This window comes from Neoarius graeffei, chromosome 10 (assembly GCF_027579695.1).
Source record: "Neoarius graeffei isolate fNeoGra1 chromosome 10, fNeoGra1.pri, whole genome shotgun sequence".
Classification (NCBI taxonomy): Eukaryota; Metazoa; Chordata; class Actinopteri; order Siluriformes; family Ariidae; genus Neoarius; species Neoarius graeffei.
The window spans coordinates 1758875-1772740 of NC_083578.1; the positions used below are offsets into that span (position 1 = coordinate 1758875).

Below are 13866 nucleotides of genomic sequence, written 5' to 3' on the forward strand. Positions count from 1 at the left end.
TTCGTTGATGTGTGCGTGCTCCGGTTCTGCCTTCTTTTTCTGTGCGATGAGTTTGTCCAGTTTTCGGATTTGTCGGGTTTTTGTCTTGGTGAATTCCTGCTCGTGTATGTCTGCCAAGTGTCCGTGTATTGCTAATTCCATTTCCTTGTTCTGGGGAAACCGGCGTTTGAAAGTTTCCGTCTCCCTGTGTAGTTCGCTGTTGATGTTATTTAATTTGTCAGTTGTGCACCGTATCCGTTCTTTTACCAGAGTCATCCGCACTTTCCTGATCATCTTTTCCGCGTTTCTGGTTGGAATCGGGTTCTTGATGTTCAGGCTGGCCGGTACGACTTCCTCATCCCGGCAGCGCAGATTGACTCTCAGGTGATTCCTGTAGCGTGCCCGTTTCCGTGTCAATCGCTCTAGGCGGCGAAACTCCTTGATGCTTTCGTCTCTGTAACTTATTCTTAATATTTCGATTACGTTCATTGTCTTATATTAAATATAGTTAGGTTTTTTTTTCTTTTTTATCAGACATCTAGTTTTTGGGTTTGTTTACCTGACATGTTTCGACGTACGACTGTCGTCTTCCTCAGAGTGTCACCGGATGTTATTGGTGACGCATCTTTTATCAGCTGATGTTTCTGAAGGCGTGGCCTTCCTGTCTGGTTTGACAGGTCGGTCACGCCTTCTACTGTCTGAAACATCAGCTGATAAAAGATGCGTCACCAATAACATCCGGTGACACTCTGAGGAAGACGACAGTCGTACGTCGAAACATGTCAGGTAAACAAACCCAAAAACTAGATGTCTGATAAAAAAGAAAAAAAAAACTAAATGAATATTATGATGTTTATTCCACTCTGAAATGAACACCAACACTGTTTAACCCTTACAGTATCTATTTAACATCAGTGTTTATTTATTCCTGAGTGTTTAACATCACAGTGATTTATACAGACATCATGTGACAGGACATGTGACACTTTGATCACACATAGGTGGATTTTAATCAACTAATTATGTGACTTCTCTCATCTCATTATCTGTAGCCGCTTTATCCTTCTACAGGGTCGCAGGCGAGCTGGAGCCTATCCCAGCTGACTACGGGCGAGAGGCGGGGTTCAGCCTGGACAAGTCGCCAGGTCATCACAGGGCTATTATGTGACTTATGAAGTGAATTGTTTGGAGCGGCTCTTATTTAAGGGTTTCATATGAAAGGGGGTGAATACTTGTGCACACTCCAGACTTCTGGTTTTTTTCATCTTAATTATTGTTTGTTTCACAATTTAAAAAAAATATTGCACCTTTAAGTGGTCGGCATGTTGTGTAAACAAATGTTGCTAATCCTCCAAAAATCCAGCATTTAATTCCAGCTTGTAATGTGACAAAACAGGACAAACACCACAGGGGGTGAATACTTTTGCAAGACATTGTATTTCTTAAAAAGCAGCTCACATACAAAAGTGCTGTAATTCCTACACTGTTCACCTGGTTTGGATGTAAATTCCCTCAAATTAAAGCTAAAAGCTGCACTTTTGTTTAATTTTAACTCCTTTATAATGTATTAGAGAAGTGAAATAATAATAATAATAATTTTGGACCTCAGTGTATTTCATAATAAATATTCATCACATGTCAGGGATCAAGTTCAAACTTTGTTTTTTGGTTAATGTTGATTGTAATTAATGTTATGTGTAGATTAGTGTCAGTTGTACAGGACAGTAAACAAATGAGCACACAAATGACCCAGATGCTGATAATTACACCTCTGACTGGCTTTAATTACGGTCTGGACATAATTACAGCCCTAATAACAGCTAGTTCACATCGTCACGTCTCACACCCTGAGCATCTACACCTCCTCCTCCACTTGGAGTTCCTTTGGGAGTTAGTTTAGTTTTAAACGTTAAGACAGACAGACCCCCCACAATCAGGTAACATTTTAAAATGTTCTTTTAATTGTGTTATGATGATCAAAAATAATGTAATAACTATTAATTTCTGTGCTGTGTGTGTGAAAAGGACCATGAAGAAGTACGGCGTTCTGTGCCTGGTGCTCATCTGTATGGTGGTTCTGATTATTTGCCTCATTCGGCATTTCGGGCTCAAACGTAAAGATCAGTGCTACTCCAAAGCCGCTGTAGCAGCCGACGCTGGGAAATGTTCTGAGATCGGCAGGTAGGACAAATCGGCGACCTTCACTCACATGATGAAGTTCCTGTTAGTCATTACTCCTGTTATTTGCAGCGTATTATTTTCAGGACCTCATCAGAGATCTACATTAAACCCAATATAACCCAGGGAGCGTTTAGTTATTCACAGAGGGGCATTTAATATTCCTGGTCTGTTTGTGGTCGAGACATTAGTGAGACACCTGTCTCACAGACTTCTATTCAAGAAAAATCTGGCAACCTCAGAGACGTGAACTCCGCCCAGGTGATTGTAATCATGTGGAGCCCAGAACATCCACTTCAGCAGCTGCGGAAACTGACTCTGAACGCCAGGAACTTTCCTCATGTCAGTATGACGTAACTTTTGTTGACTCTGAACACGACCCTCCCTCGCATACCTCCAGGACTGTGTTTAAGTCTGCATTTACATCTGAGAGCTGAATAATAAATATTAAATCATCACTACACGCACAGAACTCCACTCTGCCTTGAGGGAATAGTGACTGCAGGAAAATACTGTAAATGTAATTTTATATTTTTTGCAGTATTGTTTGTTTTTGTAATAAGTCGTCTCGTTGTCGTACTGAGCTGCAACCGAATTTCTCCCATGTGTACAATAATAAAGACCTGGACTGATCTTAAATTGTCCTTAAAGAAAAAATACTTTTAATTATTTATACCTCTTTAACTCCTTGAAAATCTGCTGTAGGAATTTTAAAACTCTTTTGGTGACCTCATCCACACGGCTATATTATAACATTAAAGGGACAGAATACAGTATTAGTGTTAAAACTGTCCATTATAAATAAAAACATCAATAGTTTAGTTATAAGATCAATACACATGTTTTATCTGGAGGATTTCCAAAAAAGTCCTGGAGAAAATAAATATAACTCCACATTAAAAACAAGACCCAAACTGAGCCTGAGTTGACGGCGAGAATAACAGCGTGGTGGTAACGGTCATGTGGTTGTGGTGTGTTTTTGTCTCAGGGACATGTTACAGCGTGGTGGCTCCGCAGTGGACACGGCCATCGCAACGCTGCTGTGTGTCGGACTGTTTAACGCTCACAGCATGGGCATGGGAGGAGGACATTACTTCATCATCTATAACGGCATTACAGGTGACCTCCATCTATCCATCCATTCACCCATCAGTCTGTCCATCAGTTGAAATTGAATCTATCCATCTGACAATTTGTCTACCAATCTCACAAATCATCCATTCATTCAACAATCCATCAAATCAACCATCCATCGTCCCATTCATTCTTCCATCCATCATTTGTGTACACTCACCAGCCACTTTATTAGGAACGTGTTGTTGATTCTAAGCCCATGTTTACATTAGACCGTATCAGCGGATCATCAGATTAACGTTTTTAAAACGATTAGTGTGCACACAGCAACGCCAATACACGATTTGCGTGCACACAGCAACGCCAATACACGGATACACTCGGCTCCGCAGGCATCCTGCGCTCCAAATCACTCCGCCCTGAACAGCGAGTGCCCTCTGGAGGGTGCGCACTCCGGCCCTGCGCAGCTCACACAGCGCGCGAGTGAAGTGAACAAGCCACGATTCGGGACTGAGCCGCTGTGTGTGTGATCCCAGCGCAGATCACTTACCACTTGCAAGTGGAAGGATGGCAAGCCTAAAGACAATCATAACTACACAATGGGCAGTATTTGCATCAGTATTTGCAGTATTTTCATACTTTTATACTCTTTAATGAAAGGTGATACAAGGCGGAAGTCCGCGCCGTTTTTCAGCAGTCGCGTCACATGACCAACGCCAGCGAATCAGGAAGGTGGATGTCACAGTGACGTTGTCCAATGAGACGCCAGCTAAAGCTCAGCACAGCGTATCCACGTATTCTCAATGTTTACACAGCACCGGAGCTGACACGATCTGGATTGAATACGTGGACCCTGGCGGATTCCTGTTTCCCGGCGTTTCCAGGCGGTTTAATGTAAACGGACAGTGCATCCGCGAAGAAAACGAGACAGATACGGTCTAATGTAAACATAGCCTAAGATCCGTGTTCTTGGCTGCAGGAGTGGAACCCAACGTGTTCTGTTCTGCTGTTGCATGCTGAGATGCTTTTCTGCTCACCACAGTTGTAAAGAGTGATTATATGAGTTCCTAGAGCCTTCCTGGCAGAAAATAGCCTGAGCCAATCTGTCCATTTCCCTCTGACCCTCTCTTATCTCATCTCATTATCTGTAGCCACTTTATCCTGTTCTACAGGGTCGCAGGCGAGCTGGAGCCTATCCCAGCTGACTACAGGCGAAAGGCGGGGTTCACCCTGGACAAGTCGCCAGGTCATCACAGGGCTGACACATAGACACAGACAACCATTCACACTCACATTCACACCCCCTCTCTTATCAACAAGGCGTTTGTTTCCACCCACAGAACTGTCGCTCACTCACTCAGTGTTTTTTGTTTTCTGCACCATTCTGTGTAAACTCTAGAGACTGTTGTGTGTGAAAACCCCAGGAGATCAGCAGCTTCTGAAATACTCAAACCAGTCCATCTGGCTCAAACCAACACCCATACCACAGTGACAGAAAGTCACACTGTGAGATCACAGTTTTTCCCGTTCTGATGTTTGAACATTGTGAACATTAACTGAAGCTCTTTATTTGTATCTGCGTGATTTGATGCATCGTGCTGCTGTCGAGGGATCGGCTGATTACAGAACTGCAGAGAACAGCAGGTGGATGTAGGGGGGTTCCTAATAAAGTGGCCAGTGAGTGTATCATCTGTCTAAACATCTATCTTTCCACTCATCCACAACAATCCATTCATTTTTATCTGGCAGTTTATCCATCCTGCCTCACAGAGACTGAAGTTTCTTCCAGGACAGAGATGTGTAGTTTCAGATCTAACACACAAAATATACAAATGAGCTACAGATTTGTTTTAATCAATATAATTTAACTGAGTGTTTACTTGCTGAAGGAGCATTATTTCTGTTTTTCTTTCTCAGGAAAGGTGGAGACGATCAATGCGAGGGAAACGGCGCCCCTAAACGCCACACGTGACATGTTCGGCAATAACACACAGCTCGCACAACAAGGTTCTGAACATCCTGAAAAGCTTCTGACTCGATTTATTCGGAATCCCTTTTTATCTTTTCTATGTTGTGTATGAGGTCGAGTGGCAACCAGCTGCATGCTCGGAGATAAATAAACCTTATTCTATGTAATTTGATGGAGCTTAATTCAATTTTGGTTCACAATCAGAAAGATGAAGCCTCTCTGAAGCCCTGTGGAGGATTGCGTAACCTGATGTGAAAGCTGGGGCCTAAACTTTAAAGATTTACAACATGAAGGGATTTAAAAACCTGAAACAAATGATTTTACTTACAAATGGTATCTGTGTGCCTTCAAACAAATAACTAAATAAATGTGAACATTATAGACCAGAAAGGGTTTATAAAGATGTTGTCCATTGTGTTTCATGAGTAAACAGGAGGCCTGTCCATTGCAGTCCCTGGAGAGCTTCGTGGCTATGAACTGGCACATCGGCGTCATGGCCGCCTGCCGTGGAAGGAGCTGTTTGAGCCGAGCATCCAGCTAGCACGCGATGGCATCCGAGTCAGCAGTGCTCTCGCCAAAGCCATGCAGAAAACCCAGGAGACCATTCAGGCTGATCCTGTGTTGTGGTGAAGGGCAATATCACTATCATGGACACATCAAAATATCAGCACCTATGTGATGTCTTTGGAAGTTTATTTTTTGTTAAAATGGAAAAGCACCCAGAAGAATCAGTGTTAGCAGGAAAGAGAAGCTATGACCATATAAGCAAACATGACAGAATCAGGGCAAAACGTGGACTTTGATTTACCTGATTGATTGATGAATACTTTATTATCAGGAAAATGTATTTATTTTAATTGTGTTTTTGACTTTATTCTCTGACGCAGTGAAGTATTTTGTGATGCCAACAAAATCATCCTGAAGGAAAATGACACTATCAGATTTCCACGGCTAGCAGACACCTACGAAAAGATCGCTGAGGAAGGAGCGGATGCTTTTTATAATGGCTCCATGGCTAAAACGATAGTCAATGACATCAAGGCTGCAGGTCCATCAGTGCTCAACTATTAAAGTCTACAACATGCTACCATCTTTGTAATTAGTAGCATAACGCTAACATACTCTGCAATACAGAGACACCTGCTAATACTCACTACAGTACTGATGCTAATCCAGACTTTCACTGACACTAAGAGGCTAATACTCAGGAGTAATCACCTCATGTTGTATGCTAATCTGTTCATGGTGTCTTGGGATGATCCAGGTGGCATTATTACACTTGAGGACCTGTCAGGGTATACACCAGAGCTGAATGAAAGTCCACTGAAGATAAATGTTGGAGAGTACACGATGCACTTCCCAGATGCTCCATCTAGTGGCCCTGTGCTAGCGCTAATCCTCAACATTGTGGATGGTGAGTGTGTGTTCCGTTGTGTAGGAAAAATTGACATTAGAAGTGTCTAATACATCTGTATTAGCCACTTAGGTTTACTCAACAATTATGCTAACTCACTGATAGCCACTCATCTGTTATTAGCAATACTAGCTGGGGGAATTAGAGACCTGAGACACGAGCTTCCGAATGTCTTAGAGGGATAAATGAAGCTGGACGTTGACTCTTTGGATCAAAAACCATGTAGCATAAGTTAAAGTTGATAAACCAATTGCAAATTTGATGATGTGACATAACCGCTAGCCTTATTGTACTGCTTAGCATAAACTTGTGGTTTTCATTAGAAAATATTTTGGGTAGTTCACATACAAAGCAATATTGTGCTAACTCTAATGTTAACTTTGCAGCTGAAGCAGTAACTGTCTCGTATTAATTAGACAAACTAGCTAGTATGAGGTACATTATTGTTTTGTGTAATCAAATACACGCCAAATTTGTCAGCAGTCTAGCGATTAGAATTCTCCGTGCCGAGTGCATGATGGAGATTTTCTCGTGCTGGATACATAGCAAACGTGAGAACTAGCTCTACAGTTGAATGTGAAAATTCCGCATGAATAGCTCCCTCTTGAAGTTTGTGAGTTATGATTGACATTTCCCAGTGTTGTGAAAGCTCTTTAGCACTCGCTATGTCATTGCATGACGCTTACATGAAAGCTTATAGCTAGTGTGTGATGGTCTAAAAGTGTGAAACTGTCTCTGTGCAGGTTATAATTTCTCATCCAGCAGTATATCTACTATAGAGGAGAAGACTCTCACTTATCACCGCATCATTGAGGCTTTCCGGTTTGCCTTCGCTAAGAGGAGCATGCTGGGAGATCCTCGTTACGTCAACGTGACTGATGTGAGGCCATGTTTAGTCCCACATGTGGTTGTTCTTCAGAAGTAACATGATGTTCACACTAGCAGGTTGCTCATGTTGGTTAGTTTGACTCATGTTGGTTAGTTTCTCTTGTGGGTGTGTCACATCGACTACTGTGGGTTTTTTTTTTTTGGGGGGGTGGCCTGTCCAGGATTTTTAAAATATTGACATTCAGCTCTCATCTCATCTCATTATCTGTAGCCGCTTTATCCTGTTCTACAGGGTTGCAGCCAAGCTGGAGCCTATCCCAGCTGACTACGGGTGAGAGGCGGGGTACACCCTGGACAAGTTGCCAGGTCATCACAGGGCTGACACATAGAGACACACATTCACACCTATGGTCAATTTAGATCCACCAATTATCCTAACCTGCATGTCTTTTGGACTGTGGGGGAAACCGGAGCACCCGGAGGAAACCCACACAGGGAGAACATGCAAACTCCACACAGAAAGGCCCCCGTCGGCCACTGGGCTCGAACCCAGGACCTTCTTGCTGTGAGGTGACAGTGCTAACCACTACGCCGCCCCCAGACCACTTCAGTGACAACAAAAACAAAACAATTAGCTTTGCTGTTCCAATACTTTTGGAAGGGGCTACGCTTGAAAAGTCATGCATGACCGGATAAACTGAAACCACATTCCTTTTTTTAAATTAATTAAGTAATTTATTTATTTATTTACATCAAACAGGAACAAAACCACACACGGTACACAATTGGTCTGACGAACCATTTGAGCCAATCCTGTAGATTTGTTGCTTTACCAACTTTGTCATTCCCTCTGTCCCTCTTCAGCTCATCCACAACATGACCTCAGACTATTTTGCTGATAGCATTCGCAGTAAGATCTCAGATGACACCACACATCCAGAGCGTTACTATGAGCCAGAATACTTCAAACCTGAGAATCATGGGACGGCTCATCTGTCCATCATTGCTGAGGATGGGAGCGGCGTGGCTGTGACCAGCACCATCAACCAGTAGTAAGACCAAAACACTGAACATGCTGTACTGCTCGACCCAAAACAGAGCGTATAAACCGTCCTGATGGTGTTTTATGTGCAGTTTTGGTTCTAAAGTGATGTCACGTTCCACTGGAATCATCTTTAATGATATTATGGATGACTTCAGTTCTCCGTACATCACAAACGCTTTCGGTGTTCCTCCTTCTCCTAATAACTTCATCCAACCAGGTAACAGAGTTTATCTAATTAATCATGTTCATTCCAGAACCACAGAACAAATAAACTGCAATATGCAAATAAACTGTAATATATTGTCCAATAAATTACAATATGTGTATCACATGTAACATTGTTCTTTTCACAGTTTAATCTATAGTTAGTGCCAGTGATGTAATCTAAAGCTACAGGGTTACCTCATTGGGTGCTCATTTAGCTACACATTCTTACATGTAGTTCTTTTTCTGATATTGTGATAATATTGTAATATTTATTGATAAAAGACTTGTCAGTGATTGTGCCGTGAAACAGTAACACGAGAACACGTCCACTGTTTGCAGGTAAAAGGCCGCTCACGTCAATGTGCCCCACCATCATCTGTGACAAACACAACAAAATTAAAATGGTTGTTGGAGCTTCAGGTGGGACGAAGATCACGACAGCAGTAGCTCTGGTAACGCACACAGCTTTAACCACCACACATTTTCTTAGTGTAGTTCATTAACACACTAATTACAGAAACATTGCCTTTATGTTTTAGCATCATTTTTGTAACATAATGCATTTTATATCTAACAACCCATCCATATGTACATTTATCTATCCATCAATCACTCTATTCATCCAGCCTTTCATCTGTATATCCATCTATTCATCTGTTGGTCCATTAAAAAAAAATCTGTTTATCCAACAATTCCTCTATTCATCAGTCCATTTATAGTGTAGTGGCAATATTGGTGTTGAACCTGCTGGGCCATGACATCACCTGACATCTACAGAATAATCTCTCTGCCATCCCTGCTGCTGCTGTCTTAGATTGGTTGGTTCCTCAGTTCTTAACCACCTTCTTTGGTCACAGCCAGAAGCTGCCCCATTGACCAGCTCTTTCATGGCACTCTTACACTCAAAGATCTGGCATCCCACCTCCACAACGCAAACAGAGCTCCTCCTCCTCTCAGACTTGAGCTGCTTATGTTAATGGGTAGCCTCTACCCCCTCCTCTCCATGGGCCAGTGAGCTCAACGTGCAGTAAGGTTTTGGCACCACTTCTGGGCAGAGTGACATGATGTCCCTCAGGAACTGAAACTACCTGCTGATGTTAACCATCATGGTCTATTCCTTTCCAGGTGAGAGGAGTCTTGGTGGAGATCTCTTGATGGGGGGGGTCTTAACACTTGGTCCTGGTCTGATCAGGTGCTTTGCTGCGGGAGGATGGCTGCTGTATGTGCCCTGCCTACAGGTCTCAAGCACCTCGGCCAACTTTTTCAGGACTTGGTCATGCCACTATCTGTAGTGCTCTTGGGAAAGTGCTATGTCACAAAATGACAGCATGTGCTGGAAGCATGGAGTGGTGGCATTGCAGAAAGGACAACTTTCTTCATTATTGAACCACTGGTGGAGGGTTTGGAGTACAACAAGGTGTCATATTCTTCCCTAATTAGGAACGTGAGCCTGGTCTGCAGTATCTTCCACAGATCAAACCATGAGATCAGACCATGAGAGTGGGTGTCCATGGCTTAATGGTTAGAGAAGCTGCTTTGGGACCAAAAGGCTGCTGGTTTGATTCTTTCGACCAGCAGGAACGGCTGAAGTGTCCTTGAGCACCTAACTCCCAACTGCTCCCCAGGCTGTTCTGAGTACGTTGTGCATTGCTCTGGATAAGAGTGTCTGTCTGCTAAATGTAATGTAATGGTCTGTTATCCAGTCCCCTGGTAGCTCTGTGACCCCACTTTGATCTTGTAGTGTAGTCCTGTTCGCCTCTCTGTTTGCTTGTATGAGATTCCATTTGTGGCTGAGGCTGCCTTGCCTTTTGCATGATCTTCAAGTGGCAGAGCCTGAGCTTAAATGGGTATGGTGAAGGAACAGGAGGTGGTACATACCTTGTTGATCCTAGTGGGGTTGACTCATTCATTCGTCACTATAGTGGCCTCTGACATACTGCTCAAGCTCTTCCTTGGTGGTTTTCAGCTTTCCACTCTGATCTTCCAACAAATTTCAGGTATGTTTGAAGGAGCCTATGAAGAAGCTGGCTCCTTCTTCCCCCTTTATTTTCCTCTTGGGGCTATGCTGCACTTGTGGCTAATCTCACTGAACCAGTCCCTGCACTCTTCATACAGGATGTCCCCAAGTGCATGGAGTTTGGTTTCCACCCTGCTACATAGCAAGTGCTTCAGAATGTTGCTGAGGTCCCTGTCCAACTTCTGCCACACTGACACTCCACTTCCATTTGGAAACTTGATCTCATTTCTCCTGCCCAGTTTTTCCTTTGCTATTTGTTGGCCTGACTCGATTGGGAGACTGCTAGGTGTGTCTACTCCATGTTCATATGCCAGAGGGTTATTCTGCAATGCCTGGCTTTCTCTGGCCACTGACTTCCTGCCCACTTGTGAGATGTGCGACTGTTGTACATGTTTGCTGTTGGCCTTTCTACTCCACACTTTGCTCTTTCTTGGTGGATTCATATGTGGTCACCTTTCCCCCTCCATAGCTCTAAAGGATTCTTGTCTCACTGTCAGTATTCATTCCTCTCATTTCCATGTTCTGTCTAGTTAGGCTCATCTTTTACCTGGCATCTCTGAGGCCTTCAGGTTCTCTTATTTCTCTTGGTCGTTTGTTGGTGAGTGACCTGTTGGGTAACTAGCTGCCCACTCCTAGTGTATAAATGCAACAATCTGTCTGTCCATCCATCCACATGTTAATTGATGGAATATAATCATCCACCCACTGATTGAGCCTTACATATCTTATCCCTGCATTCGCTTTCTAGAAAAACTGAGAATTCAGTCTGATAGACACTAAGTATAATATTGAGATTTAGATACTGCCTAAAACAGAGCTCCTGATGAGTATAAAGTTTATTTGATGAAATAACTTTAATAACGATTTTTTAAAAGCAAATTAAAAACAAGCACTAAATTAAAAACCCATCTATCTTGTGTAAATAAGGAGACAAATTTTATTGTCCAGTAGTCAGATGTTTTATTAAATGCATTGCCTTGTACGTACAATTTCACATCGTACAGTCAAAAGCCATCAAAAATCAGATCGACGCATTACCATGTTCTCTTAAGTATGGAACTTTTCTCCGCTATAACAAAATGTTAAAAAAAAAGAAAAACCAAGCAGTGCTGCTAATTTGCACAGTATTAGGTGTTCTTGTAAAGGTTTATGGACACAGGCCACATGGAGATTGCCAGTGAATCCTTTCCTCTCGGTCACAGGTGATCCTGAACAATCTGTTTTTTAATTACGATTTGAAGAGAGCTGTAATGGAACCCAGAGTCCACAACCAGCTCAACCCCAACTACACCGAGGTGGAAGAGGACTTCCAGAAGGTATGACCGGAATGCATGTTTAAATGAATCAAATTGAGTTTGGATTCAACTGTACATTATCTTCATTTAAATGTATTCCCTGATGCCATCCATGACAACAGTTCAAATAATAGTATTTGGTTAAAAATCAACTGCTCACCTTTCATTTCTTCTATAGGAATATCATTATCAGCATGAGTACAGCAAACTCCTGACTCTTTTCTTCTCTTGTGCACACATTATTATTATTATTATTATTATTATTATTAATAATTCAGTCTGTATTTAATTTACAGAGTGTGAAAGATGGACTAGCACAGAAGAACCATGTGACCCAGTTGCAGGATTCCTATGCAGTGGTTCAGGCTGTGGTGAGGCAGGATGATCGGGTCTGTGCTGCATCGGACCAGAGAAAAGGAGGACATCCTGCTGGCTACTGAAATAAACTTTAACAATCACCTTCTTGTTGTTCTTCTTTTGGCTGTTCCCATTAGGGGTTGCCACATTGGATAATGTCCCTCAAATTCCTCCTGTCCTCCGTATCTTCTGTCACACCAACCGTCCTCATGTCTTCCTTTACCACATCCATAAATCTCATCTTTGCTCTTCCTCTTTTCCTTCTACATGCAGCTCCATCTCCAGCATTCTTTTCCCAATATACCCGGAATCTCTTCTCTGTACGTGTCCAAACAATCTCAGTCTCACCTCTCTGACTTTGCCTCCAAGCCATCCTATATATGCTGTCCCTCTAATACACTTGTTTCTAATCCTCTCCAACTTTGTCACTCCCAATGAAAATCTCCACATCTTCAACTCCTACTACCTCCAGTTCAGCCTCCTGTCATTTTCAGTGCCACTTTCTCCAAACCATACAACACTGCTGCTCTTACTACTGTCTTGTACATTTTCCCTTTCACTCTTGCTGGCAACCTTCTGTCACAAATCACTCCTAACACTCTGCTCCATCCACTCCAACCTGCTTGCACTCTCTTCTTCACTTCTCTTCTGCACTCACCATTATTTTGTCCAGTTGGCCCAAGATATTTGAACTCCTCTGCTCTGACCACCTCTATTCCTTGTAGCTGTACCATTCCACTATCCTCACTCTCATTCACACACGTACTCCATCTTGCTCTGACTGACTTTCATTCCCTTTCTTTCTAGTGCATACCTCCAGGTCTCTACATTTTCTTCCACGTGCCCCCTGTTCTCACTACAGATCACAATATCCTCTGCAAACATTGTCCATGGGGCCTCGTGCCTGATGTCGTCTGTCAACCTGTCCGTTACCATTGCAAACAAGAAAGGGTTTAGGGCCAAGCCCTGGTGCAATCCAACATCCACCTTAAATGCCTTCATCATTCCCACTGCACATCTCACTGCTGTCACACTGTCATACATATCCTGCACCAATCTCACATACTTCTCTGCCAATCCTAATTTCCTTATGCAGTACCACAATTCCTCTCTTGGCACCCGGTCATATGCCTTCTCTAAATCCACAAACACAAAATGCAGCTGCTTCTGGCCTTCTCTATACTTCTTCAACATTCTCAAAGCAAATATTGCATACAGTGTCTTGCAAAAGTATTCATCTCCCTTGGTGTTTGTCCTGTTTTGTTGCATTACAATCGAGAATTAAAATGGATTTTTGGGGGGTTGGCACCATTTGATTTATACAACGTGCACTACTTCTCATCTCATCTCATTATCTCTAGCCGCTTTATCCTGTTCTACAGGGTCGCAGGCGAGCTGGAGCCGATCCCAGCTGACTACGGGTGAAAGGCGGGGTTCACCCTGGACAAGTCGCCAGGTCATCACAGGGCTGACACATAGACACAGACAACCATTCACACTCAC

General features: G+C 42.9%; 1 protein-coding gene across 4 annotated transcripts; it reads left to right on the forward strand.

Annotated features, from left to right (window-relative positions):
• Positions 1 to 302: 302 nt before the first annotated feature.
• ggt1a (gamma-glutamyltransferase 1a) lies at positions 303 to 13583 on the forward strand. 4 transcript variants are annotated; one of them, XM_060931068.1, is made up of 13 exons: positions 303 to 363; positions 2005 to 2160; positions 3146 to 3276; positions 5149 to 5238; positions 5634 to 5826; positions 6088 to 6248; positions 6465 to 6614; positions 7358 to 7494; positions 8307 to 8494; positions 8577 to 8704; positions 9034 to 9146; positions 11914 to 12027; positions 12303 to 13583. In XM_060931068.1, exons 1-13 carry the CDS (start codon positions 308 to 310, stop codon positions 12444 to 12446), a joined length of 1761 nt encoding a protein of 586 aa, XP_060787051.1. In that variant the 5' UTR covers positions 303 to 307; the 3' UTR covers positions 12447 to 13583. The 4 variants fall into 4 exon arrangements, with proteins under 4 accessions (XP_060787051.1, XP_060787052.1, XP_060787053.1 ...); XM_060931069.1 differs by lacking the exon at positions 303 to 363 and adding an exon at positions 733 to 765; XM_060931070.1 differs by lacking the exon at positions 303 to 363 and adding an exon at positions 1042 to 1124.
• Positions 13584 to 13866: the final 283 nt, after the last annotated feature.

Bases quoted from the DNA above. Each gene is read 5' to 3' on its own strand.
- ggt1a (XM_060931068.1), top strand. From the start codon at position 308: ATGTTCAGGCTGGCCGGTACGACTTCCTCATCCCGGCAGCGCAGATTG. The intron at 6,249-6,464 runs GTCCATCAGTGC...GGGATGATCCAG, and splicing joins CAATGACATCAAGGCTGCAG to GTGGCATTATTACACTTGAG. The intron at 6,615-7,357 runs GTGAGTGTGTGT...GTCTCTGTGCAG, and splicing joins AATCCTCAACATTGTGGATG to GTTATAATTTCTCATCCAGC.